Source organism: Poecilia mexicana, unplaced genomic scaffold (assembly GCF_051168715.1).
Source record: "Poecilia mexicana isolate PSO_F unplaced genomic scaffold, ASM5116871v1 scaffold_21, whole genome shotgun sequence".
NCBI lineage: Eukaryota > Metazoa > Chordata > Actinopteri > Cyprinodontiformes > Poeciliidae > Poecilia > Poecilia mexicana.
In genome coordinates, this window is record NW_028263390.1 from 18,642,052 (window position 1) to 18,669,196 (window position 27,145).

A 27,145-nucleotide genomic window follows, 5' to 3' on the forward strand; every position below is an offset into this window, starting at 1 on the left:
TTCAATATCACATTTAGCTAAAATTTAAAGAAGTTACATAATATAACAAGATAAAACTTCAAATGTACAGTTGAAAGAAGAAACTTACATATATGCCACACTGGGCTATAAGCCGCTAATATCTCCGCTGCTCTCGGTTTTTCACATCAATCTGTGATTTATTAAGGACGCAGCCCTACGTCACCAACGCCGAACCATGGATTCGGTCATGGCCGACCTTACGTGCAGCGGCTTTCGATCTGTACTGCCAGATCGAAAGGCTTCAACTTAAAAGATGCATCGTATGAACTTCTTCGTGTGGTTTCCTTGATGAGGGGGTATGAGTGTGAAGAAATTTCTCCAGCTGCTAGCATGTGCTTGTTCTACATGAAAATCAGCGCTTTCTTTTTCATTTCCTATTTTGACTTCCAATGATTCACTTCCTGCTAAAGAGCCCCACGGTGGTAGAAGAAAAATCCACATAAAAGCCGCACCGGGCTAATTATTTCTATTTGCAAAATGCCAGAAAACCTAGCGAGAACATAGAGATTTTTATTTTTTTAACTTTCTTTTAATTCAGAAGTTTACACATTCAGTCAGTATCAGGGATAATTGTGTTTCAAACTGTATGACTTGGGTCAAACCATTTGGGTTAGTTTCTTTCTCACAGCAGTTTGCTGGAGTTCTGGCCCATTCCTCCTGACAGAATTGGTATAACTGAGTCCTTTCTGTAGGCCGTCTCATTTGCAAACACTGTTTCTACCCTCTATTTCTCTGCACTGCTTATTGGTATCATCAAGATTCAAAAGTATTTAAGAAATTAACTAAAATGGAGGAAAACCAAAACAAGTGGGAACCAATAAACCTGACTGATAATCTGAATATGAGTTAAACTGAGGTACCATATCTTCACTGAGAGGTTCAAACTGAAAATATAAAAGAAATAGTTTGGTGCTGATGTATCAAACAGTAAAAAAAATTGAAAAAACATAATGTAGACTCGAACCAAACACGCACACACTCCTCCATACAACCTTTGAAAACTAAGAAAAAACAAAACCTTCAAATGTCTGTGTTTTACTGCTAAACATAAACTGTAATCAAAAGAAAATTTCAGTGTTTGTGTTGTATCTGTAAAACTGCTGCGGTCAAACCAATAGCATGTATGTGGTTTAGCTAAAGAGAAGAGAAAATTACTTATCACAATATTTTGAAATTATGTATCAATTTCAATTATTTTAAACCTTTATTTTTAAGTCTTTTCAGCATCTGAACATCTATGAAGTTCTGTATGGACTTAAAATGTGATAGAAAGCAAATTGTCCCTCCTTTTGGATGATGTTCAACAATATGGCTATTTTAACTGAATATTCCTGAAAATCAGAAAAGGTTGGCACAAGACCATGTTTTAGGCAGAAGCAGACTTAATTTTCCCAGCAACCATCCTCAAATGGTTCTGCTGTATCAGTCCTGAAGGCACGTCGTCTTTTTGGTGGGATGAACCTGAAAAATATCCAAAATGATATCATCTGACTCCTATTTAAATAATAGTAGTAGACTAAACTTTAATCATAAAGTTTGCTTCTGTAACTTTGACTTTTTATTGAATTTCTTTGAAAGTCGAACTAATTGGGAGCTACCATTGCTTGTTTCACCAACATTTTTTGTCCTCTCTTGAATCCTACAGCTGGATTTGACATCTGAAAAACGTTTTTGACATGCAGTCCATGCAACTTATCAGACACTTTCTGTTTATTCGATTTCTAATAGTGCCTGTGATTTGTGCAAACCACCAGATGTGTCTACTTTGTTGATGTTTGTTTGGTTTTTTTGTAGCTGGAATTACTACATGTTGGTGAGAAATATTTCTCTGTTTTTGCTATCAAGTGTGCACATGTGAGTCCATAATTTTACAAAATCCTCCAAGCATGTGATTTTCTGTCCTTTGTATTCAGTAAGCTAAACATTGCGCTCATACCGGCTGATTGTTGTTAAGATTTCAGGCTTATTTCACTTTGTTGTGCCCTAACCAGTGGTATTTGATGTGGAAGGCTGTTGACTGGGGTTCTTGTGTTTCCTCCTGATCAAAGAAGCATGCAGAAGCTATTTGGGTTTATTTATCCTGAAAGTCAACAAGGAGTTACTTCTACATCTGTGTTGATCCCATGTTTGCATGTTGCTGTGTTCATACCAAGAGTTTCATGTTGAGAAACGCTTTCCTGTGAAGATCGAATGTCACGTTAGAACCCAGTGGTTTAGTTTTTGCAGGTTTGTGCTTCATCACGTTGTCTCGAGAGAGGAGCTGTTATCAGTTTCATCATGTTTATACCTCAAAAAAGGTCAGCCTCTCAACAGGTTCTGGTTGTGAGCTGATAACGTGTACAGTATACGCCACATTCCTCCTGGCCTGACGTGGGTAATGTGATCCTCTATGAATGTCACTGATTAAGTTGTATTTTTTTTTTCCTTCTACTTCTTCATTGACTGGTGTGGAGCAGTAATGCTGCTGCTCTGGTTCTCACTAAAACCAGGAAGATGAAGCTCATCACCTCAGTTCTGCAGTCCTTATTCCAGCTCCCTGTAACTCAGAGAAAAGACTTTACCCTGTGTCACTCAAAAACACTAAAGACACTGCAAAAACACAACATTTTACCATGTATTTTTGTTCTAGTTTCTAGTCCAAATTTAGTAGACCTGAAATAAGACAAAACTAACTTACAGGTAATTTTTCAGCAAGAAATATGAGCTTATTTTAAGCCAGTAAATCCTTAATATTGGTAAAAAAAAAATACTAGTTCCATTGGCAGATTATTTCACTGTACCATGGGAAAAATATATTGTTATAAGTGAATTTATCTGCCAATGGAACAAGTATTGTTTTTCACCAATATTAAGGATCTTTGACTGAATATAAGCTCCTATATTTCACCAAAAAGTTACTTGTATGTTAGTTTTGTCGTACTTCAAATCCGCTAAGATATTTGGACTAGAAACTAAATCAGAAATACTTGGTAGGACTTCTGTCTTAGTAGGATTTTGTTTTTTGCAACCTTCCAGACCTCTCAGGGTTCTGGTTCTGGTTCTGGTTCTGCTTTGCATCCCCAGAACCGGAACCAAACATGGAGAAGCAGCAATCTGGAACAAACTTCCATAAAACTACAAAACAGCTGAAACACTGAGTTCCTTTCAATCAAGGCTAAAAACACCACATGTTTAGCGATGCCTTTGATAAAAAAAAAAACTGGAACATTAATTAATGTATTTGATCAATATATGATTAATATTCTTGATGATTTTGACGGTGGTATTTGACAAAATGTAATGTCTATTGCTCTTTTGGTTACTGTATCAGGTATTTATCATGTGAACTCCCTTGTTGCTGAAATGTGCTTTAAAAATAAACTTGCCTTGATCTGAGACCGATCTAATCTTCTGTCTGGGTTTATAAGATCGACCTTACTAGTAGAAATCAAAGCCGTTACTCATTTCTCTCCTTCAAGTCTTGCTAGATCAGTCCAGGTGATCTAGGAATCGCTGGATCCGTGAGTTCAGGAACAAGATGGTGCAATTTGGGGACCACTAAAAGCATAAAATGCTAGATGAAGTGAAGTTTTTCATGAAAAGAGAGATTCATTTTTGATCTAAGGTTTGCATTTCAGTTGAAACAAAACTAAAACCCCTGAAACAGACAGAAAAACGTTTTATTTTTATTAAATGTTTCTATATTATGAAACCACAAATTCATAGGTTGGTTATGAAGTATTTATGGATTTCTCTGTTAAATGAACTCCCAGATAGTTTAAGCAACCGCAGAGCATCCACCCTGCTCCATCAAGGTTTGAGCTGTATATAATTTAATAACAGGCTGGAAACCACTGAACGGTAACTGCAGCCTTTCGACAAGCCCACGTCTGGACACCCATTCTTGTCATGCCTGGAATCGCTCAGTAACTCGGCATTAAGAGACAAAACCTGGCAAGCAGGACGTCGGGGTCCAGAGGCCAGGCATTTGCTGGTGTTAAAGTCTTATGACCTCAGATACTCCAGGAATAAAACATTGACAAGCCTTGAGAGCAATCTGGCAACCGGGAGCAGGCAATGTGAAAGAGGGGATCAGAATGCATTTTACTTGCAGCTGAAGTGGGGTGCGGGCTGCTAATCTGTTCCAAAAAGTTTGCAAAATACTGTTTGATTTAGCTACTGTGGCCTGTTTGGGATTGGTATCATTTTGAGATTTCGTAACTCTTTTCTTGCCTCTGATTTTTGTTTTTGTGCCAGGAAAACAGTCCAGTGTTCAGTTAAATTAGTTATGCTTACTTGCAGATAAGCTATTGACTGTTTACAGCCTCTTTGTGGAACCACATCTGAACAAATCTGTGCAATTTCTTCAACATCTGACATTCAAAAATATGTAATGCTTAATGCTGTGCATTCTAACAACACTCCCAGAACCTTTGAAACAGAAACGAGCCCGCAGCATCACCAGCTCTCCACACCTGAGTGAAGTTGGTCCCCCAACTTCTTCAAATCAGACAAAATTGGTGTAGCATGTTTGTGCAGCAAAACATTTCGTCTGTGCTGCTATCATTTTAAAGATATTAAGAAATGTTTCCAGAGGTCATGAAAGGTCAACCATCCCTCCCACCTTCTTCAAACCAGATAAAATTAGTGTCAATGAACTCGACTGCATTTGTGCTGGTTTGTGCAGCAACAATGTTTTTGTGCTTCTTTGGCTTTGCAGATATTACTGAAAGTTTCAAGGTGATTTTGATTTAGTAAAAGTGTGGGGCCGGTTGACCTTTTGACCTTTAAACTTTCATTAAAACCAGCACAAACTTAGTCGAGTTGATCGACACCAATTTCGTCTGATTTGTGAGGGGGCTGGTTGACCTTTCATGACCTCTGGAAACATTTCTTATGTTTAAAATGACAGCAGCACAACTGAAAATTTTTGCTGCACAAACATTTGACACCATTTTTGTCTGATTTGAACAGCAACTTAACTCAGGTGCTCTTCCACCATACTTTTTCTTTTCAATGCCTTCCTGTAGTTTAAAAATAGAAACATAAATATTATTTCTCTGACTCCTTTCTTGTATCTTGAGTGACTTTAATTCAAAGTGTTGGATGCTTATCACTCCATGTTTGGTCACAAGTTGCGTGACAGCCTGCCCTGGACCGTGATGCAGACTTCACCTTTATGTACATAATGTTATTTTTTTTCCCACTGGGCCATTAATTTTCTGTTTGTGATTTTTAGTTCTTTAACTTTCTCACCAGCCTGCATACATTTCCTGTGGAAAATCAGCATTATAATCGATTTTCCATTTATGTTATGGTAGTCTGTTTGCAGTCGCAACTCTTATTTTAAATGTTTTGAAAAAAGAGCACAAGTTCAAACGTGCAGCTGAAGAACTGGGTCTGAAAAAGCGAAAAGAAAAGAAAGTCTGAGTGTGCTGTTTTTGTAACAGCACCGAACCTTTTTGTTTAGAGTCCATTGTAAAGACAAATACTCATGCAAACACATTTAATAACCTTCCGTCTTTTTTTCATCAGCTTTTAATACACAAATGACAGCTTCAACCTCCAACCTTTTTCCTGTAATCCTCGAAACTGAGGCTGTTCCTCCTCTAATGTCAATAAGATGAAGATTTAAAGGAGAAAAATAAAAGTATTGCACTATTTCTAGGAGCTTAAATACGACTTTTGTTGGGCTTTTGTTCAGAACAGTCGGTGTATTCTGTATTCATAGTTTCTAAGAGTTATCAGCTGATTTGACTACAAACCCAACATAAACTTTACATTCAGCTCCGGAGTTTAAAGAACAAGCAGGTGAGTTAAGTATCCTCTCCACCTGCAGGACGACAGAACAACAAGCTGCTTTTCTTCTTCATAAAGCCATTTGTTGATCAGTATTCCAGCAGACAGGTCTACCACATCTCTCCAACAAGTTTCATTGTATTTAGTTTCTGTAGAAAAACAAAATAATCCCAGTGAATTGAGCTGGTGGTCTTGTCTGTGGACAGATGCTTTCCATTCAAACACTCTCATGGTTCAACACATCATCAGGCTTGTGGCTCATTGACAGAGATGTTTACCTCTTCATGGATTGTGGAGGAGAATGTGCCCCCTCAGCTCCTTTCAGCTCTGCATATTTGATCCAAAGAGTGGTTGGATATTTTTTTGGTGAAGTGATCCGTGATGCATGCCAGGTGTGCCTCATTACTACTCAAGTGGGAGTTGAAGGGTGAGTGAGGGAGCAGCTGGGGCAGGATGGTGCAGTTTTGAGCACCTGTGTGGAAGAAGAACAGGAAGAGATAGAAATCACTGAGACACGGACATGTTGACGAACCTAGTACATTAACCCTCCATGTTTATCTGCAGCTCAGGGAAAGATGTATAGCAAAAAAATAAACGTAAAAAAAAAAATCTCATTAGTTTATGTAGCACATAAAACAGGGTTTATTCTGGCGTTGACAACCGGTGAGAACTGCTCACCAACGAAACCGACAACAAAATAACATATCAGAACTGATTCTCATACTTTGTATCTTTGTATTCTCCTCTCCTCTATCATTTCTCTTGCATATTTCTAATATTTATCTTCAGTTTTTACAATTCTTTCTTTCTCTGTGCGTCTCACGGCTTGTATGGAACTTAAATATAAACAAAATTAACTTCTATAATTTACTGCTACATGGTGCAAAAGTTGGGATGTACAGCTCAATGGAACATTAAGTGTAAAAATACTATTTATTATAGTTTGTCAATTTTTACCAACTAGCATATCGATAATGTTAGCACCAAGCATGAGACATTTTTGGCAGGGAACTTGTCTGAAGCTGCAACAACTACATGAAATTTCAAACAGAGAATCAAGTTTCAAGAACACTAACTACATAAAATGTATTTGTTTTAAGTTAAAAATAAAGAACCACAATTTCATACCTAATGAAGTTTTAGGACCAGAAATTTCTTACAAAAAGTAAATTGTGATGTTTTATAATCTCAACTCTCAAACAAGTCTATTTCTGACCACATCAGGACTTTTTATTGACTTCCAGTTAGTTTAGTTTCTCATTTTTTATGTGTAAACCTAAAGTTTAACCATTAAAATCAGATTTAGAACCCAAACTTTAACCTAAACCTTATTAAAACTTTAGCCTTGACTCCCAACTCCAACAAATGAGAGTTTGCCACGTTAGATTTATTGCTGGCATTGCAGCCATACCTGCTACTGTCACACATCCATTCGCATCCTGTTAATGTCCGGATTGCAAAATTAAAGATTATTTTTTGTAGTCAGCGATGCAGATCCTTAAAGTTTATTCATCTGTACCTACACTCTGCTGTATACTGACTTCATTCCTGGATGCTGGAAGTGGCACAATGAACGTCCTGTGCTGGGTCACTCTTGCATGTCTTCTTTTGGCTTCTTTCAGGCAAGCATCTTTAATTTCTGGGCTTACCAAAACACAGCAGGAAAGAAGCAAAACAAAAAAAAGGCTTGTGGTAGAAAAAAAAACGTTCTTGTCCATCATCAAAGAATCTAAAGCGGCTGGTTCTTCTTTGATGAAGGGAAGTTTCTTATTTGGACGAGTCGTGTGAGTGGGGCAGTGTGGCTAAAGGTTTAACAGGGTGGACTGTGTCTTACCTGGAAAATGCTGCTCCTGTGATGAATAAATCCAGCTCTTTAGGTCCTCTGAATCTGTGAAACTCTTGTTTCCTAACATTTAACCCCAATTTGTTGGTTGAGCTTCTACCAATATTTTTGCTCAAAAACTAAAACTCCAAAGCAAAAGCGATTAGGATAATCCAATATGTTTCTCAGACTATTCTTTTTTTCTGTGAAACATAAAACTTCCTTCTTTATCTCCTGATAATTTATTTTGTTGTGATGTTGCTCTTTGTAGGTCTGGGATACATCACTATCCCAGACTGAGGAATATTTTTTGGAGATAACAGATGCATGTTTTTGTTTTCTTGATCTAAAAATGGCAAAAACTGATTTAAATTTGGCAATCAAGTGAAAACATTTTCACATATGCAACTGGTTCAAACTGAATTTTTTTTTGATTTATCAGCATTATTATAATAAATCTTGCTATTTTATATGGATCTTACCAACAATGCTGGCTTGTTTTGATCAGTCTTAGCTGTAAGTCAGCATAAATACTCTGAACTTTATCTGCTCAGAGTCTAAATGCTCTGCATACACATTTAAAACAAGGTTTTTCTAGGTCAAGTGTGTCAAACTCGAGGTCTGTGGGCCAAATCTGGCCTGCTATAACTTGTGTGTGCTTAAATATCAATCAAATCAATGCAATTATTATCTGTTTACTGCCAAATTATATCAATCAGTCCCTCCAGTTTCTTGAGAATTATCGTGGAAATTCATGAAAAATCAACAAATCCCTGCACTTTTTTGCGCTGATAATTGGGAATTGATCGCAGATTTTTCTCAGGAATTTTCAAAACAGCTGCCTCAGCTTTAATTGAAGTCAGATTATAGTCCATGATCTAAACAGCGAGTGATAAAAAGTCACATTTACTGTCATAAATAAACGCAAATATTTCCAAATTGGTACCACAAACACTTTGATTTTTGTTGCATAAAATCACAAAAAGAATCATGAAATTCTGGAGGAACTGAAAAGAGGATTCATTGGTATTTTATCAGTTTGTGAACAGGTTTTATCAACACATTCTGGCACAACCGGCCCTTTAAGAGCATTCATGATCTTGATTTGGCCCAAAACGAAATGAGTTTGACGCCCCTGGTCTAGGTGACCTGTCAACTTTTAAAACCTCTGAGAGAAACGAGTCCAAATCTAAATCTAATAAAGCATTTTATAATCCTGTTAAACAAAATATGCAACCGTGTTTTTCATGCCAACTCTTTTGACTCTGTAATTGTCTTATTTTGGCGTGTGATTTAAAAACCTCTCTGGGACTTTGGTAATCATTTGGCAGTCTAAAAATCCCAGTGAAACCATTAAAGGAGATCTGAACAGCTGGATCTACCAGCTTTAATCAGTTACAGACAAACGCTGCCATCTAGTGCTGGAATGTGCATTTAACAATCTCTCAGTGTCTGTCATCTGTTTGCTGTGATGGGCCACCTACTTTGAGATTCATCTCATCAGACTATCAAAAAGAGATTCTCTGCTCCATTTTGATGGTCTGAAAAAGCTTGAATGTTGATGCAGAAGGTTCAAATGTTCTTGAACTTTCTGTTTTCTCTTTTTGTCAAGCTGTAATCATCACTGTATTTTATTTAGATTTGACGTGGTTGACCATCTCACAGTAGCATACCAACGTGAGATCAAAGAAAATGATACATGGTGATGATGCAAAAATTAGCCATGTTACTCTGATGCCCCTAAATTAAATTACAGAAGCCTCTGTATCGCTGTAAATATGCCAAACTTTTCATAGTTTATTTTATTTTATGATTCTCTCTTCATTTTTGTGTCAGTCACACAAAACACAATGAAATATACTGAAGGTTGAGGTTAGTTACATGTCAAATAAAAAAAAATGGTGAGAAGATTTTTGAGGTGTGAATACTTGGAAGTCTTGTTGTGTTATTTATCCATGGATGGTAAAAATCTTTCCTTTATGGAAACATTTTTTTTATTTCAATCTCATAATTTTAACTTTAATCTCAGAATTCTTCCTTTTTGTTCAGAATTCTGACTTTTTTCTCAGAATTCTGATTTTAATCTCAGAATTCTTAGTTTGTTTGTTTTTTTTAAGAATTCTGGCTTCTTCTTTTTTTGTCAGAATTCTAACTTTTCTCCAAGAATTCAGATTTTTAAATCAGAATGATTGTTTTCCCAGAATGCTGACACTAATATTCACAAATCAAAGTTAGATTTTTTTTTTCCAGTGGCCCTATTCATCTTCCATATTTATTTAGAAATATGGCACTTATTATTCCCACTCAAAGGCATAGGTAAAGTCCAGTCCTGTTTTTTACTTATAATTACACGCAGAGCCTGGTTCTGTTTAGGAGAAAAATCTGAGATACAGATGAACTTTCTGAACAGTGTAAAGGTTCCCACGCTGATCCAACCAGCTGGTGGCTTTTATTTCAGGGAAATTGCATCAGTGTCTCCTGCTGGCTTTCTGGTGATGCTCTCTTGCTGCCAGATGAAAAGAGGAGCTCCACCAAACACAGGATCTGTGGGGAATAATGGAAATATATACATCAGCTGAGGTTGGGCTAAGAGGGAGTTTTATGTTTTTGGAGCATCTACATTAAAATTCCTCTGGGATTTTTAATCTGAGCCCCAAAGCTCTCTGTCTGCTTTGAGATATTCACCCAGGAATGTTGAAATCTCTGCCTCCGCTGCTCTCTTGATGTCTTTGTCATCTTTTTCATTTCATTTGCACTTTGCAAACAAGAAGCCTTTTGTTTATGCGCTGAGCTGATTGGGTAACAGAGAGACTGTCATTTCAAAAATATTTCCAAATGATGTCAGTGCATTTACTTACGGTATATGGAACTCTGGATGCAAGGATAGCAGGTCAAAAAAACATTTCTAATCCCCGATCAGACGGTGTGACATGGAAAATGTCACACGGGCAGTAATTTTTTTATTTGCCAAAGTATAGAAAAGCAGAGTGTAGAATAAGAGAAATATGGAAGAGGATTAGGGCCACTGACTTTAATCTCAGTCAGTGGCCCTCACTTTAATCAGACTTATTCCTCAGAATTCTGAGACTAAATTCGGAATTCTGACTTATTCAGAATTGTGACTTTTTTGAGAATTCTGAGATTTGAGTCAGAATTCTGAGAAAAAGTCAGAATTCAGAGATTAAAGTCAAAATTCTATTTTTTTCCCCCCCAGTGGCCCTAAAACCAGGCACCCTGTAGTAATCTGTAAATTGAGAGTTTTTTTCTCCTTCCTTGTTTTGATAAAAGAAATTTGATCTACATCATTTCAAGATTCTCCACTTTTAGACCTGAAATATCCTCATATTTTATGAATACTTGACAAAAATGTCATGTTTTCTCTGCTTATTGTAATATACTTACCTGTGAAAGCGAAACGCAAATAAAGCAGAAAGGGTAATAGATTTCCAGGAGTTTGGTCAAATAAACTGGTCAATTTTAGTTAATTATTACATAAGTGCTGTAGAATTATTGGTCTTTTTTTTTTCAGAAAGTTGGAGTTGATTTCTTTGAGCTTCGTTTAAATAACAGTTTCTTTCACTCACAGCCGGAAGAGATTTTTTTCTGCACTCGCAAACGTCCTGCTTAGCAGTAAGCACATCCTGCTAAAAGAGACTTTCACAAGTATGGAGGGGATTTTATGCACCTCAGCCAATTTCCAGCTTAAATTTCAAACACCCACAGACTCCAGCAAACACTCTGCTTTTATCCGGGTGAAACCTTGTAATGTAAATCCTTCCTTGCTGATGTAAATCTGATAATGCTCTTAGTCTCTTTGTGGGTGGTTGTTTTTATCTGAGAAGATCAGACATTGAAATCTTTCCAAGTTATTACTTAAAATGTTTCCAATAAGCCTTAAGGGAGCTGGAATAAACAAGGTTTGTTGTGATATAATTGATTTATATCTGCTAGATGTTCAGAACTGCAAAAGAATGGGCAGAAAATGTTGAAATATTTTTTACAACCTTATAAAATTATTGATTTAGATTCAACTTTTTTATTTGAGCCCATTCACAGCCTGCTTTTACCTAAACTCATCATAAGACATCAATAAAAATGTCTGAACTCTTAAAAACACTCCATTTACCCTTTCAGATCCCTTCACTGTCATCTGCAGGGCCCTCTGGTTTGCTATTTTTCAGTTTAGTCAGTAACTTTTGCTGTTATTTGTTACAAAACTCCTACAGTGAAATAAAACAAGCACTTCTTATTCTAAATAACTTACAGTCAAAAATGTCACTAAAAATGCTTAGAGAAGTAGAGTTGGATCTAAATATCTTCCAGATAAAATGGAAATCAAACGACTTGGCCTCTTAATGCACCACAGATTAAGCTAAGAAAAAAAAAGAAAAAGAAAAACTTTAATCAAATATAGACATTTGTTTTGGAATATTGATCAGTTTGTCTGAAAAGAGAAACTCATAATTTGGTGTTTTTGTGTCGTGTATGCAGCTGGAGGCTGATCATGATCAGCCACAGATCACCAGAAATGTTCATATTTGTGGTTGTCTGGAGACAGAAACATCCACATTTTAAATGTGCAAGTTTCTCCAAAACAAAGCCCCATTGGTATGTGTTGGTTCATTTTCAATTCTTCCAGTATATGTTGGCTGGATTTTACATGCATTACCATAATGAATGAACCGTTAAACCTTCCAAAGAAAATTGGGTCACTGGTTTGTTATTGTTCCTATTGTCTTTGAATTAAGAGAATCAAAATGTCTGGCATCCAGATTGTCAATTAAATAAAAATATAATCTTGTCTGGGGAGAATTTCAGATATTTCCATGTTAATACTTAGACGGAGGAGCAACAAACAAATGTCATGCGAAGGAAAGCTTCTTTGTATGACATTGAAGGTAAGTATCATTGGCTTCCAGATTTATGTACTGAAGATTTCTATTAGTTTGATATACAGCAAATACATATTGAAATGCATAAGTTATATAAACACAGAAAAGGTAACATTAATTGGTGAAAGATTACATACACTCATCTTTTCATAAAGTTTAATTTTTCATGACCCTCTGTCTACACAGATCAGCATTAATAATAAAATCAGCATTTTATATCAGTATTAATAATAAAAATAAATATAAATACACAAAACGTGTTGGAAGAGTGTTTGGTGGCTGACTGAGAACATGAGAACGTTAGAAGAGGACTGATTCTCTGTCATTAAAAACAAAACAGAAAACTGTAAGAAGAACCCCACACACAAGACCAGGTCTATTTATTTATTTTAGACTTTTGTTGTTTTAACAGCTGTCGATTAAACTGAAAGTTACAACCTTGACATTATTTTGTGAGTCGTTTTACTTAGAAATCGTCCAGAAGCGCCGTGAAAATGCCGCTCTACCTTTACCAATCTGCAGTGCAGACTACCTACCACATGATGGCGCCATAGCGTGGCGTTACAAATGCTTGTTTGACAACGTCCACCAGTCGTCGCTAAAACTACCCAAACTCCATTCCTTTCTTTGCCAAAATCAATCCCACAATCCCGCACACCGGTGGTGTATTCATTTGAATGGTTAAACTGTGAGGCGTTAACATCGAGGTGGAGTTTTCAGTCTGAGTTTAACCAGTTTTTCACGTATTTTTTGGATTTGCACACCTGCGGGAGCTCTTACTACATCCTACAAAATGAGTCGGTTGGTATTCGATCCCCCGATGTAAATGGTGAAAACAGTAGCTTGTCGGAATTACCATTTGTTTTTATGTGAAGCCATATGTTCCCTGAAGGTGGCGAGGCTAACCTGTTAGCCAGCTAGCTCGTAGCAGCGGCCCAGCTCGTTACTTTCGACGTCTCCGTGTTTTCTTCGCAGTTGAGCTAAATGCTAAAAGTTAAAGCCACTTGTAACGTCAGTTGAGTAGTATTAACTGCCGTTTTATCAGCTAATGCTCACTTCCTTACATGGCCTGTTTTCATCTTTATGAGAGCTAGAAGTGTATTCTGAACTTTAATTTCGACTTTTGTTGCAGCTTAACGAGTCTAAATCGGGAAACGCCTATTTAATTAAAACGTCTACACTTAGATGTACCTTTTACATTCTTAGTTGATGTTGTGTTAAAAGATAGCCTTAATGTTAGTTGCCAGCTCCGGATATGTGAGTTATGCTATCAATGATTATGTTTGTTCAACAGTGTCCCTTATTATGGCAGCTGGCAACCATTGTAAGCAACGGGAAGTCTTTAAGGTCAGCTGCCATAAATCCAATGGCTTTCTGCGGTCCTGCCTGCATGTTTCTACTGAAAAGAACATGAAGCAGGTATGAATACCAAGAACTATGGTTTAATGCATTAATACAGTAAATGTGTGTTAAATCCTGGTGAAAGTGAAGTGTAGATCAGTGGTTTCTAGTAGTGGTAGTGCCCTCATCCCCTATCCTTTTGTTTTAGGTGGATTTTATTAATAAGGAAGAATTAGATAAGGACAGGTGAGTCTCTAATTTCACATCCGTGGGGTTTGTCCAAATATAATCATTCACTCACCGTCCCACAGGTTAGCCCTGGAATATTACAGGTAGACCTCAAGAAATTAGAATATCATCAAACCTTTTAAGTGATTGAAATCTAAAATGTAGCATTCACATGTTGCATTATCTTTAAATGTAGAATTAGATAGTTCAAGATCATTTCTGTTAATTTCACCTTATCAAAACACAACATTCAGTTTTTAAAAGAATTGGTGTACATTTTTGATTTGCCGTATCCAAACATATTCATTCAAATTATGTAGAAGGAAATTAGTAGGAAAAAATTGAGAAGGAACAGGGACAGTTACAAATTTGAGAATATTTTTTGAAGCAAAGTCCATTCAAATGGGGAGGTGTATAAGTTATGTGTTGTGGCTGACTTGATTTCATTGTAAACATAAATCCTAGATAAAAATCCACCCAGTTACTGGAAAATAATTGCATGTATTTTGATCCAAACAACACAGTTTTGTGAAAAAGTTACAACTGTATCCATCTGAAGTTTTGGAAAAGAAATAACTTTATTGTAATATTTTAATGAGTTTACAATAGTATCTTAAAACTTAAAAGTTTTTTCTTTTTCTGCAACCTTTAGTTAAATAAAACCAATTTATAACCCAAAATATTATGGGCTTTTAAATTTTGATAACCAATTTCCTGTACTAGATATTTGTCATTTTTAAACAGTCCCCATTTTATTTCTAGACTCCAACATAAGGACAAACATTAAACTTTTGCCAAAAATTGATGAGTAAAAATTTCTTCTTTACCTCATAATTTTGAAACTCACAAGAAAAATGGATCCCCATAAAAATATGCGAACAAACAGCTAAAACTTAATATTTAAATATTTATTTAAAAAGATTGAAATATTAAGTTTGAATAATAGTTTGGCCGTTTTTAGTCGAAGTTATTAAGGTCTGAAGAGCAGCAGATTGAAGATTCCTGGGTGGGCTAATAATTGTTTTGAAAGCTGAATTTTGTGTTTTCATTAGCTGTTGGTCATAATCTATAATTAATATAGTTAGTTTTCAGTGATATTCTAATTGATTGAGATGCTCCTGTAAGTCATCTTCCCATTCCATCAACACAGAATGTTTTGTGGCATTGACTCTCACTTCCTGCCTGAACGACCGCTGCTTTGGCCCACCTCTGTGTTTCTCCCCTCAGATTCCAGGTGCATCACAGAGTGCAGAGTCTGGGGAAAACACAGCGGCCGTTGCCTTGCAAGAGGAGGAGTTGTTCATCGGTGGAGGTGGGCGCAAAGCTGCACCGAAGGTCATCAAATGTAGGCCGTCTCCGTGGCCCTGGCATGGCCAACAAGGAAAATGAGGTGACATGCTCCGATGACGTGCGGGGCGTTCACTCCAGGCCGCCGATGAACCCTGCTGAGGCTTCCAAGATGGCAGGGGCCAGCTCCAAGTACGCGGACTTTACCGAGGTGAGAAACGGACTTGTAAAAGAACATTCACCGTCTTGGTTTTTCTCTTACACACAAGGATTTTTTATTTCTTACAAGTTATCAAAGGACCATGAAGCTATGACCCACATTCTCTTTGGAAGAGATCTCCGACTTAAAGTAGCCCTGACACTATGGCGAAGAAATGCCAGCGAGCTGGTGTCCTACCTTATCAGGTAAAAGTATATCGTATTATTTGGTGCTTTGGGCTTTTTCTCAAACCATGTGACTCATTTTTAGTTGTTTTTGCTCCTCAGAATACAAGACACAGGAGTGCTGCTTGACTGCTTACCTGTCTTAACTAACAAGTGAGTCACATTTCATTTTTCACAACTGGTGGTTTTAAAACGTAACATGTAGGATAGGATTATACAGCTGAACCTATAAGTTTACATACAGCAAATAAAAATGGATACACATTTATTTCTCACTCTCTGAAGCTAAATTAGACCAAACTTTTCTGGTTTTGTCAGTCAGAAGTACTGAAATTATTTCTATTTGGTAAATGTTAGAAACCTTATTGAGATTTTTTTTGTGACCATCTTTGAATTCAGAAGGTTACATATCAGGGAAATTTGTCTTTTAAACTTCTGGTTTCAACCGTACCTTGTCAATATATATTATGGTTATATTAATACAAATAAAAACACTTAAAAATATCAATAAATACCACAATAAATTATAAAAATCAATGTATTTTTAGTGATCTCAACTTCTTTTTCTTCATTTCATTTAAATATGAGTTGTGCTATTTTATGGCTGAACTGATTGTGTGACATAAATAGATGCTAAAGAGAGTCTACTGCTTTAATGAAATAAAGTATTTTACTTTTCTGCCTCTTCTATAGAAAATCCAGGTGTTCGATCATTAAATCCCCTTCGGTCAACTGTGAATCGTCATCCATTGATTATTTATGCTTCTTTTTTTTTCCTGATTTTATTAGCCTTCAAACTGAAGCACCATGTTTGTCACTTGGCTGCTGTGTTGACCTGCTGCCCCAAGTCAAAGTCATTCTTTCCAGCAAATTTGAAGAGTAAGTTCCTCTGATATCATCAATGTTGTATCACCACATCCATCCAAGAAGTTTTAGCTGTTGTGATTTCTTCCCTTACCTTTCCCTGCTAACCGTGGAGCTGAAGAAATACTAGTTTTTGTGAAAAGGAGGAAGGTGACAATCTTGGACTGCTTTGGTCACTTTATTCTGTATTTTGGAGTGTAAACTGTGAGAAAATATTTTAAATATAAGGGTCAAAATTTCTTAAGGACTTAAGAGATTGTTTTTCCTTCCATATTTGGGGAAATGCTGAAGCAGAAATTCCTTTCATTAGTTTTTCAGTTCCACTTAATGAAAGTATTACAACATAAACTGATGTATTAAAACACTTATTTAGTGTTTTTACACACTGAATCATTGTGCATAAGATAAGATGTTGTGTGCAAGTAAAAATATAAAACTGATGTAATTTTAATGTTACCAGAAATTACGAGAGGCAGAGGATGATATGACTAAAGTAAAGGAGTCGTACCGTTGGTTCAACACAATGCTACCTGCTCCCTTTAGCTAATTCTGCTTGCCATTACATAACCAGGGGGGCGCTCTTCTTCTTACATTATACAAACCTGTTGTTTGCGTCTAAGAATGACTGGGATGGGGTGAAAACCAGTCAGGCCTAACTACTGCATTTATTTATTAATTTGTTTTGACAGACACATAACGGTGGCTTTACACTGGGTTCAGTCCGTCATCAGGAAATGGTGGCCTGAACTTTCCAAAGCCGAGAAGAGACTGCAGGACAGTTGTTCAGAGGACAGGTGGGTGTGCCATGTTGATTACCGTCTTGAAGAATCTCTAAAGTTGAACCTTTGATCGTCTTGTGACACTCATATTTCAGAATGAGCGAGGATTTTAGCTCTGTTGACGACGGCAGCTGAATGTAGAACAAAATAAAATGCGTTCAGTTGAAATTAGTGCTTTCTTTAGTTCATATTAAAAGACAGGGTCAAGACTTTGGCATGTGCACTTAAAAAAAACTATCCAGAGGCTTTTTGGCAATAAGTTCATGTTTTGTGGTGTCTAGATAATGAGCTGTTTCAAAAACCTTTGAAATGTAAGGTTACAAATCAACAAGGACAGCCCCTCACCTAGCAACCGCAGGAAAGCCCATCCTGTCACCTAGCAACCAGAGCTGAGCTCCAGGATGTTTGGTCAGCAGGTTAAACTGCTGTACAATGGCTGCTGGAAAAGACAAGTGTTTTGTTTTTTACTTGCCATCCCAAAATCACCTACTAAATTATTGTTGATTGTGTAGGAGGCTCTACTAATGCTTTTCAAAGATGTATGGTTGTATGACCGTGCATCTGTTTGCAGTCATTTTCACATGCGAGTGTAAATGCTGATTTTTGGGGCAACTTATTTGGATTTGAAATGACTAGAGGCCCAAAAACGGGTAATTCTGAAAGGAGCTCAATAACATATGGAAATCTGATTATCTAAGAATTATTCTGTGCAAAACATTTATTAGGCCTATCCTAACCTGTTCAAGGAAGCATAGCGGGTCATTTTCCAAGGTTTCTCTCAGAAAACCTGGTGGTTGAGCGCTAGGGCAGTCATTCACCCTGCAGCCCGTTGTGTTTTTGAGTTAAAAAATGTTTAAAGTTAACGGAAAATTGGAAATGTCACTTAATAATTATGTATTATTAAAAGATTGGAAGATTAATACCTGAAAACCAACTATAAAGTCTTAAAAAATATAAACATTTTAAAAAGACTTAAAAAAATAAGCAATCCTTAGCCTGGTGGAGGCACAAGTAAAGCCTGGTGGCCCGCCAGGCTTAAAATACACCAGGGAAACTATGGCTTTAAGTTTGTAAGTTCTGGTAGTTTTCCAGGTTCTAGTTAAAGTATTGGTTGGTGTTGGCAGCTACGAGTTGTCAGCCTGTAAGAACCACTAGACAACACGTTGATAACACTTTTGTGTTTGTTTCAGGAATGTCGATGTCATGAAGCAACGACTGAAGGACTTGTGGAAGGAAGGATCTCGATTATGTTTGGTTACAGGATCAGTGGGAGAGCTGGCGAAAGTAAGTCCACTTCAACTGTAGTCTCTGAATATTTTTATTCAGTTTTAGTATTGTTTAATGACTTAAAAAATTATATTTTAATTAATTATCATGCTCTCTCTCTTTTGTTTTGCAGACCATTGAATCTCATCTCTCTCAACTGCCCTGACAGCTAATAAATGTAGCACTCTGAGGCATGTGACCACTACTGCTGATCATGGCTGTATTTTGAACTGAAAATGTTTGGCAGAGAAATGGACTGGTTCACTCTGCGGACACTCAAACCTCTTAACTGGGACTGAACTTGATCATTCAGACAAATCTCCTCAGCTGGAGCTGGGGATTCCTCTGGAGGAGGGCAGCAAGCCTGCACAGAAAATGACTACTTCACATTGAAGTGGACCGTCTTGTGAAGGGGCATGTTTAGTGGACCTCATGAGACCGGCCGTTATAATGCTCTATGAAGTGCCAATGTCTTTGTCTCTCACTAAATCACTTGTCTTTGAAATGCCCTGTTTTTTCTTCTTCTGTGTGCCTGGTTTCTCTGGAATCAGGAACTTGAATCTCCAAGAGTCTTTAAGTTATTAGTTGTCTTGCCTCTTCTCGTTTTGTTTGACCACCAAATGTCTAAACAAGTGATTCTTTTAATTTTCTTTTAAATAAATTTCCTAAAAAAAAATACAGTATTGCTTTTCTTCTTGCTGTGATTTGTCTATGCATTTTTGTTGAACCAGTCTTCTGTGACATTCAACATCAGCCTTCATAATATTGGATATCTCTGCTCTAGTCAAGTATATGATTGTAACGCTAGAAAAAAACTGTTTGGTCCTCCTTGAGAAAAAAGAAAATGTCCAGTTTGTGGTGATGGTTTTGGACAAAACAACAAAAATAAACTCAGACAAATTATAAGCAAAGTAAATGCAACTTTAAATCTCAAAACTTAAGCTAGAAACTTATTGCCAAATGTATACAGTTTAGTAGATGGAAGTGCAGTGAAAGCATATTAGATTGTTCCCACCAATCTTTGGCAATTAAAAACAGATGAAATGCCTAACCTAACAATCCACGATAGATTAATAATTTTTTATTTTTATAAAACTTTACCTTTTTTTTTTTTCTTCAGTCAGAGGCTCCACCTAGATCTCTGTAATACTGACCGCTACAGGAGATCGTTCTTACCAACAGCATTTACCTCTCTTTGAAGGAAATTATTTAATGTGTTGATACAACTTAATTTATCTCTGGTTATAAAATAATTTTTGAATTGAATTCAGTTATTCTAGTAAGAGTAATAAATAAAACAATTAAAAAAAAACATTTGGTACCGAAATTTGTATATCGTTTTTCCGGATGTGACGTCACTTCCCCGCAGAGACAGCTGATGTTGAAATAAGCGCTTCTCCCATAACCTGCCATCAAATACATGTCACTGCGAAGATTATTTGAGGTCGCTTTACTTTAACACCAACGGACAGCATGTCACAGAGGGGAAGCGTGCCGCTGTTATGGCTTTTCATTCAGGCCGGGCTCGTCCTGGTTAGCTGTTTCACCGACATGGAAACGGGGCCTGGTGCAGGCGTATCGACGCAGCCGAACGGAGATAAGTTCAAAATCGAGGGAAGAGCGATCGTTCCTGGCGTGAAAACGCAAGACTGGGTCTCTACGGCCAGAGTCTTGGTAGAAGGCGAGGAATATGTGGGATTTTTAAGGTAAGAAATTACTAAAGACTCTCCAGCGGTTAGCTTGTTTGCTAAGTGTTTAGCGTTAGCAGTGCTGGTTAGCATGTCAAGATCAGGTGACCGCACGGTTGATGCAGAACACAAATAATGGCTTAAAACTGGTAGATTACTTACATGTTAATACACCTGGATATAACTATACTAACCATGTACAAGAATTTGGTTAATTTCTACATAAACAGCACCTAAGGCCCGCATGCTAAATGCTACGTGTGGGCCTCTTGAGAGTAGAGTCTGTTGTCAACATGGTAACAGTTCAAACCAATGTTTTCTACAAAACATGACGGGTAATGGCTTCTTATTATACAAAACATTTATCTGCAAAGTTGTTTTCAAATATTGGAGCTAATGAGAATAACATGTTTACAGTACAAAACAATACATAACAGTCCTTTTAATTTCTTTTCTCTATGGATACAAACCAAACACTCGTTTCCAGGTGTAGTTCTGTGTTTAGATTGCTGTCGTTTCTCCTCCTCTCGTGGAGGAGAATTGCTTTCCAATTGCTTTGGAATTGCTTTCCAAAAAGCAATTTTTCCATACGTCATAACTCAAATGCAAAATGCACATAATAGTCAGTTATAATTGAACACAATTATTAAATATGCAATTAAATAATTACTGCCATATATGTATGTGTTACCCCAGATACGACAGTTGTCACTCTTGTACAGGAGGTTGGTGTCTTTCAGAAAATTGTGTGTTTACATTATCTTTCAGTGTTATTTCACTCAACTATTTAGCATATCTCAAACAAAAACAACACAATTTTTTTAATGTTGCTTTAATATTAAGGATACGATGTGTTGTGGTTGCAGAATGTATGATTTAAATCTGTTTTTAATAATATAGAAATCTTTAAAAATTACTATATTATTTGCAAACATTGTGCCTTTTTTTTCTTTACAGAACTGATGGGAGTTTTGCAGTTAATGACATCCCTTCTGGATCTTATGTTGTGGAAGTTGTTACCCCTACATATAGATTTGAACCAGTTCGTGTTGATATAACTTCCAAAGGGAAAATGAGGTAAGGCTTTACCATAATTTAAGCCAAAAACACATTAGTTTCAGCAGTGACCCATATTGAAAACATGTCTCCTCCACAGGGCGCGTCTTGTGAACTACATTAAGACTTCAGAGGTGATTCGTCAGCCTTACCCACTTCAGATCAGAGCCAGCGGTCCTCACAGTTACTTCATGAAGAGAGAAACTTGGGGCTGGACAGATTTCCTCATGAATCCAATGGTAATAAAACTAATCAGTGGCTCACTTAGAAATGACAATATCAGGAAAGCAATACTAGAGCTCAGGTCCTGTAAAAGGAATATTAAACTCGTTTATATTTCCTGTAAAATTAATTATCACTAATTGTGATGTAGATCTTGTCACATTCAGTTTACATATGAACCTGTTTAGACTTTTGTCACCAATGAATTGAACTCCAGGTGAATTCCTCATTTAGATGTTTGTTGCTTCTGCAGGTGATGATGATGGTTTTACCTCTGCTCATAATTGTTCTGCTGCCCAAAGTCGTCAACACCAACGACCCAGAGATGAGGAAGGTAAGGAACACCTTCAGGTCTCCGGTTGGGTGTTTATAACAAGCAGCATTTTTAACTGGTGTAAAAGGCATTCTGGCGTTTAAATGTTGACCTCGTTATACTGATTTGTAATTTAATAACTTTCTCTTAGAGAACTCTAAGGAATAAAATCAACTTTCTAGGCAACGACTGGCCAGAAAAGAGGGTTTTCGAGTTTCTTATCTGATTCAGGTCAACAGTCAATTTCTTGTTTAACATTTATTTACTTTGCTTTGGAGGAGAAGAGGAAGGTGTGATCATAGCAGAGAGAGAAAAGGGAAAGCAACCGTGCAGAATTGACAGTAGGGACTTTGAAAGTTAAAACCAGGACGGGTAAAGTTAAGAGAGTTGGACATGAAGCAGAGAAGAAGAAGGGTGGTATAAGATCTGTCAGGAGACCAAACGGAAAGGAAGCAAGGCTAGAAGCTGAAGAGCAGGGCTCACACTGCTCTACTTCAGTGTAGATGAAAAGAGAAATGAGGAGTTTATTCAGGACCTTCTGGTAGTGAAAAGAGTTTCAGATAGACTGATGAACCTGAAGCTCGAAATTTGAAATAATCATGGTCGGTATTCAGAGTTTCCCCCAGAAAACCTGCTAAGCTCGGTGGTAGAGCAGCCCACTGTGATTTTCTGTTTAATGTTAAAAGTCAGAAAAATTCAAAGGTGTACCAGCAGGCATCATAATTTGGAAATAACAGTGTGAGGCTTAAGCAGGGGACGCACACTTAATGCACACCCCTTTGCTTATTCCCTCTTTACTGTCAGTGGTGTATTAAAAATCCTATTTGAATTAAACAATGCTTAGCCTGGTGGGGAGGCAAGTAAAGCCTGGTGGCCCGCCAGGCTTATAATACACTCAGGGGAAACGTTGGGTATTGTTGGTGGTTATTCCCCACAACTGGGAAAAGAGGTGATGGGCAGGTTTGGTGTCTAGGGAAAAGACAACGAGGAACAGATGGGAAAGGGATGGAAATGGTTCTGAAGAGGCAGGAACACAGAGTGACTTATGATGGAGAACTTCAGCTTTTGTAGACATTATTAGTAACTTCAGCACAGTGGTTTTCAATGTGGGTACACCTTATTTGACTTATTTTGCATAAGTCTGAAATGAAACTGCCATAAACATGACGTAACGCCTGCTATGAACATGAATGACTCTTCATAAATATTTACACTGTCATGAAGTGTCATTCAGTAAATAATGACACTTTTAATGGAAAGATCAATTAAAACCTGCATTAAGTGTCATTACAACCCTTCATGACGTTCATGAAGACTCCTTCATGTTCATAACAGGTGTTATATCATGTTTATGACAGTCTTATGCACACCCCTAAATACAGCATTACAGACGACCGAAGGATGCTGGTCTGTAGTTTCTTAAATCCCTTCCATGTGTGCAGGAGATGGAGCAGTCCATGAACATGCTGAACCCCAACCCTGAGCTTCCAGACGTCTCTGAGCTCATGACCAAGCTCTTCTCCGGCTCCAAGGGCTCCAGCAAGACCGCCAGCAGCAGCAGCAAGGGCAGCAGGCCCGCAGCCAAGCGGAGGTAGTACCGTACCAACCTGCTGGAACTGACTCACTACGTCAAAGCAACATTTTTCAAGTGTCATTTCCCCCCTTTCCCATTCACCTGGGTCTGCTGTACAGTTTTCTCCATCAGTAAATGTTCTGAGCACACCGTGGTTTCCAGTATACTGTCTGAAACGGAGCTGAGTGTTTTGGTTTCAAGCTGCACTGTGGAAAATGTTTGCTAAAGCTATTATTCCTACTTTCTGATTGTCTGTCCTACTTGTGTAGTTTTCCCACTGCTGCTAAATTCCTCTATCTAAAGACAAAAAGAGCCTATATACATATTCAGAGTTTTTCTTTTCCTGGAACGTTTTGGTAATCCGACTGTGAATGAAATTGAAATTTTAAGATGAGTTCTTATTTAAAAGTATAGATAAATAAATTAAAATGCTATATAATCTTTTTTTATTTGAGAAGATCTGATTTGTTTGGGAGAAAACACTTGACCTCATTCTATGAATTATTATAGTGCACTGTATGCTTACATACTGTACATGATGTGCCTGAGGTGTATAAATTAAAGCAACAGTGGTTGGCAGGTAAAGAGTAAAGGAGGTGTGGCTGGTTTTCCAGGACTGCAGATTGTTGCTGGTTTTGCTTTTTAATAAAGTGGGAAGTAAAGTCAATATTAAAATCATTAACTCAGTTGTTTGTGTAAAATGTCCTTATTTCTTGATATTTAAGATTTTCCACATCTTTTCTACTAAGGCTGCACGTAGCGATTAATTTTCAAACATTCAATTCCTTTTTTTTAAATAAGAAAATAAACATTTTATTGCCCAAAATGCAACAGCATTGCATTTCTTTAATATACGCTTGATAATTTGTAGCAAAGGATGCATCTACTGCTAAAAAATACTTTCAATGTGATTAATTAATTAATAACTGAATAGCAGTTACAGAATTTGAACAAAGTGACGCAAACACTTTTACTTGAGGAGTACTGGGTAAAATATATTTACAAAGGTTATTTTTTATTTATTTAAAATGCTAAAATGACATGTATATAAATCATTCTTTTTTTTGTAAGTACAAACACATGGTTGGGGGGAAAACGACTTGTACGGAAGTGGTTATGGCTTGGCAATATGGCTGAAAAACATATTACGATATAAGCATTTCCCATCAGTCGACATTGACAATTAGATTTTTGTATTAAATATCCAAAATACTGCTAAACTAATGATGTGACCTTTCCTCTTTTATCTGCAATTTCTTTATGAGTTGCTTTGATTTTCTCCTTTCACCCCTATTTGTTTTTTTTTAAGCAGTTATGGGTATTTTGGATATTTTAAACAAAAACTAATCAGTAATTTTTGATATGAACTGATATGAAATGCACCCTATGTCCCCTGTTTTTTTCCTATCGTTTTTGGATGGGGTGTACTGAAATAAATTTTAAGATTTGGTACAATAACAAAAAAGCATTCATTCATTTTATCTTGATACTTTTTTTCGGCCATATTGCCCAGTCTTAGAGGAGATTATAAATATTTTTGACATGCTATTTCAATTAAAAAATAGAACATTGTTTTTCAAAAATTAAACTATTCTCTATTGTGTTTTTAAAGATGCCCGACTTATTTAGTTCTTGGTTGAATAAAACTGACTTGGGGTGCGAATAATTTTGACCCCAACCATAATATTTTCCTACCTGGAAACAGAATTACTGAAATAATGAACATGACTTTCACACTGTTGAGTCTTTATGAACGTCTGTCTGACTTTGTTTCTTTCTGCATTTATTTGGATTGTAAAAGTAAAAGTTCAGAGCAGCACAGATTCAGTCACAAATATAAACAAAACAAAAGGCACAGAGTTTATAACTAAATTCAACAGTGACAGATTTACAGTTGGAGCAGTATCGACCCTTTGCGCGTGACGTCACTGCCTTCAGAACTCTTTCCGCTCCGCCATGACGGAAGTCAAAACAACCAATGCGCTCCTGTAAAAAACGCACATCTGGGAGCCTAATATCACTTTTATTAAGTCGATTTCGCAGTAAAAATGGTCACAGGGTGCTGCGCAGTCGGCTGCACAAATAGACAAGGGTGAAAACCATTCTTGTCATTTTATTTTGTAACTTTTAATGAGGAAAGATGCGGCTGTAATGGAGAGCAGCCGTTAATCATAATGACTGTCAGCCCTCGGTGTAACCGCGGATTTGCAACGAACACTTTTTACAAGATAAGAACTTTTATAAACTTCATATGTAAGTTTGATTAGAAAGATGATATTCAATATTGCATTATGTACGTGTAACCATTGGTAACCATGGAGACGATGCCGCCATGTAGGCTAGCATGTATGGAAAGAAGTGGCTAGCATCTTGTCTTTTCTACCTTTTTAAGGCTTTCTCTGTGTAAAGGGGAATCGCCGATAATGACATAATCACATAAATCATGTGGTGTGAATTCAGGCAAAGTCGGTAATTTGATCAACACGTCAGGAAGGAGGAAGTATGGGTCGGTTTCTAAGCTAGCTGCTTCCTACTTCCGTAAATACCTCCGTCTATGATTCCCAATCAGGTGTGTTACATTCACAGATAAATGAGCTGAACTTGAACAAGTAGAAGCCATAAATAAACTGGCAAAAACAACTTTGGAAAACAATTTCAGTCGCTCTGTTTAATGCTCCCTTCCCTCACTTCCGCCGTCCATCATGGCGCCTTGAATAATTTAGTGACGTAGTTGCAAAGGGTCAATACAAAGTCATCATTCAAACATATAAAGTCTTTTTTACATGATGGATACTGGTAGGGATGTTATCCTTAAATAATCTCACATGTACATTACTGTTCAACTACTGCTTTTTAAAATTCACAAAATGCACAAGTTAGCCCTTAAACACAAGATAAGTTCCCAAAAGCCAGAAACAGAATGGAAGAAAACATCACCAAACCCAAACAGTGTACGTAATTTACATTTAATATTTACGGGTGTGAAACTTCACATATTCTGGTAAATATCTTTATACATAATTAATCAGATTCAGTGTTATTTACTGTATGTTCGGTTGAGGAATGGAGCATTTCTCTAAAACTTAGCAACAGTCATTTTGAATGCATATGAAGAGTTTAACATTAAAACCGATGTGCATCTTGTACAAGAACCTTACGGAACAGTATAAAATAAAACTTTAGATTGGGAAATTTAAACAGTTAAGCATATAAATTATAAATAAACTGTTACAATGTCTATTTTTCAAATTCAATCTCCCTGTTTTAACACTGTAATTGATGAAACTGCAGAATAAACAAACACTACTGCTATCTATATTTTGTACATGTATAAACACAAGTCCATATTGCTGCTCACTAAAGTCAGGTTGTTACAGCTCAGTGTTTTTTATATTCTAATTTTAATTTTAAGACATTCTTGATCTTGATGTGGCCTGAAATGAAAATGAGTTTGATATAGCATAAAACAAATTACAAATATCTGGCAAATAAACATGTTTACTGTTGAGTACAGTGGAGGATCCATGATGCTTTGGGCCTCTTTCGCTTCCAAAGAAAGGAATCTTGTTGCCTCTGCCAGAAACGTGAAAGTAGGGCTTCATTTCAACTGGCTGATTATCCTAAACATACG

General features: G+C 36.9%; 2 protein-coding genes and 1 long non-coding RNA gene across 5 annotated transcripts; 2 read left to right on the forward strand and 1 right to left on the reverse strand.

Moving 5' to 3' along the window:
* Positions 1-5,510: 5,510 nt before the first annotated feature.
* LOC106930738 (uncharacterized) lies at positions 5,511-6,668 on the reverse strand. Its single transcript, XR_001420907.2, has 2 exons — positions 6,078-6,668; positions 5,511-5,948 (listed from the first exon to the last, which is right to left on the reverse strand). It is a non-coding gene; the product is annotated as an uncharacterized LOC106930738 (long non-coding RNA).
* Positions 6,669-13,173: 6,505 nt separating this feature from the next.
* katnbl1 (katanin p80 subunit B-like 1) lies at positions 13,174-19,161 on the forward strand. 3 transcript variants are annotated; one of them, XM_015008490.2, is made up of 10 exons: positions 13,174-13,314; positions 13,808-13,932; positions 14,063-14,100; positions 15,310-15,580; positions 15,659-15,774; positions 15,856-15,906; positions 16,543-16,632; positions 17,307-17,411; positions 18,587-18,680; positions 18,796-19,161. In XM_015008490.2, exons 2-10 carry the CDS (start codon positions 13,819-13,821, stop codon positions 18,826-18,828), a joined length of 912 nt encoding a protein of 303 aa, XP_014863976.2. In that variant the 5' UTR covers positions 13,174-13,314; positions 13,808-13,818; the 3' UTR covers positions 18,829-19,161. The 3 variants fall into 3 exon arrangements, with proteins under 3 accessions (XP_014863976.2, XP_014863978.2, XP_014863977.2); XM_015008492.2 differs by having other exon boundaries at positions 13,208-13,314; positions 13,826-13,932; XM_015008491.2 differs by having other exon boundaries at positions 13,216-13,342.
* Positions 19,162-20,013: 852 nt separating this feature from the next.
* On the forward strand, positions 20,014-24,200 carry emc7b (ER membrane protein complex subunit 7b). Its single transcript, XM_015008493.2, has 5 exons — positions 20,014-20,368; positions 21,308-21,427; positions 21,507-21,645; positions 21,882-21,962; positions 23,384-24,200. Exons 1-5 carry the CDS (start codon positions 20,136-20,138, stop codon positions 23,534-23,536), a joined length of 726 nt encoding a protein of 241 aa, XP_014863979.1. The 5' UTR covers positions 20,014-20,135; the 3' UTR covers positions 23,537-24,200.
* Positions 24,201-27,145: the final 2,945 nt, after the last annotated feature.

Bases quoted from the DNA above. Each gene is read 5' to 3' on its own strand.
- katnbl1 (XM_015008490.2), top strand. From the start codon at position 13,819: ATGGCAGCTGGCAACCATTGTAAGCAACGGGAAGTCTTTAAGGTCAGC. The intron at 13,933-14,062 runs GTATGAATACCA...CTTTTGTTTTAG, and splicing joins CTGAAAAGAACATGAAGCAG to GTGGATTTTATTAATAAGGA. The intron at 17,412-18,586 runs GTGGGTGTGCCA...TGTTTGTTTCAG, and splicing joins GACAGTTGTTCAGAGGACAG to GAATGTCGATGTCATGAAGC.
- emc7b (XM_015008493.2), top strand. From the start codon at position 20,136: ATGTCACAGAGGGGAAGCGTGCCGCTGTTATGGCTTTTCATTCAGGCC. The intron at 20,369-21,307 runs GTAAGAAATTAC...TTTTCTTTACAG, and splicing joins GAATATGTGGGATTTTTAAG to AACTGATGGGAGTTTTGCAG. The intron at 21,963-23,383 runs GTAAGGAACACC...CCATGTGTGCAG, and splicing joins ACGACCCAGAGATGAGGAAG to GAGATGGAGCAGTCCATGAA.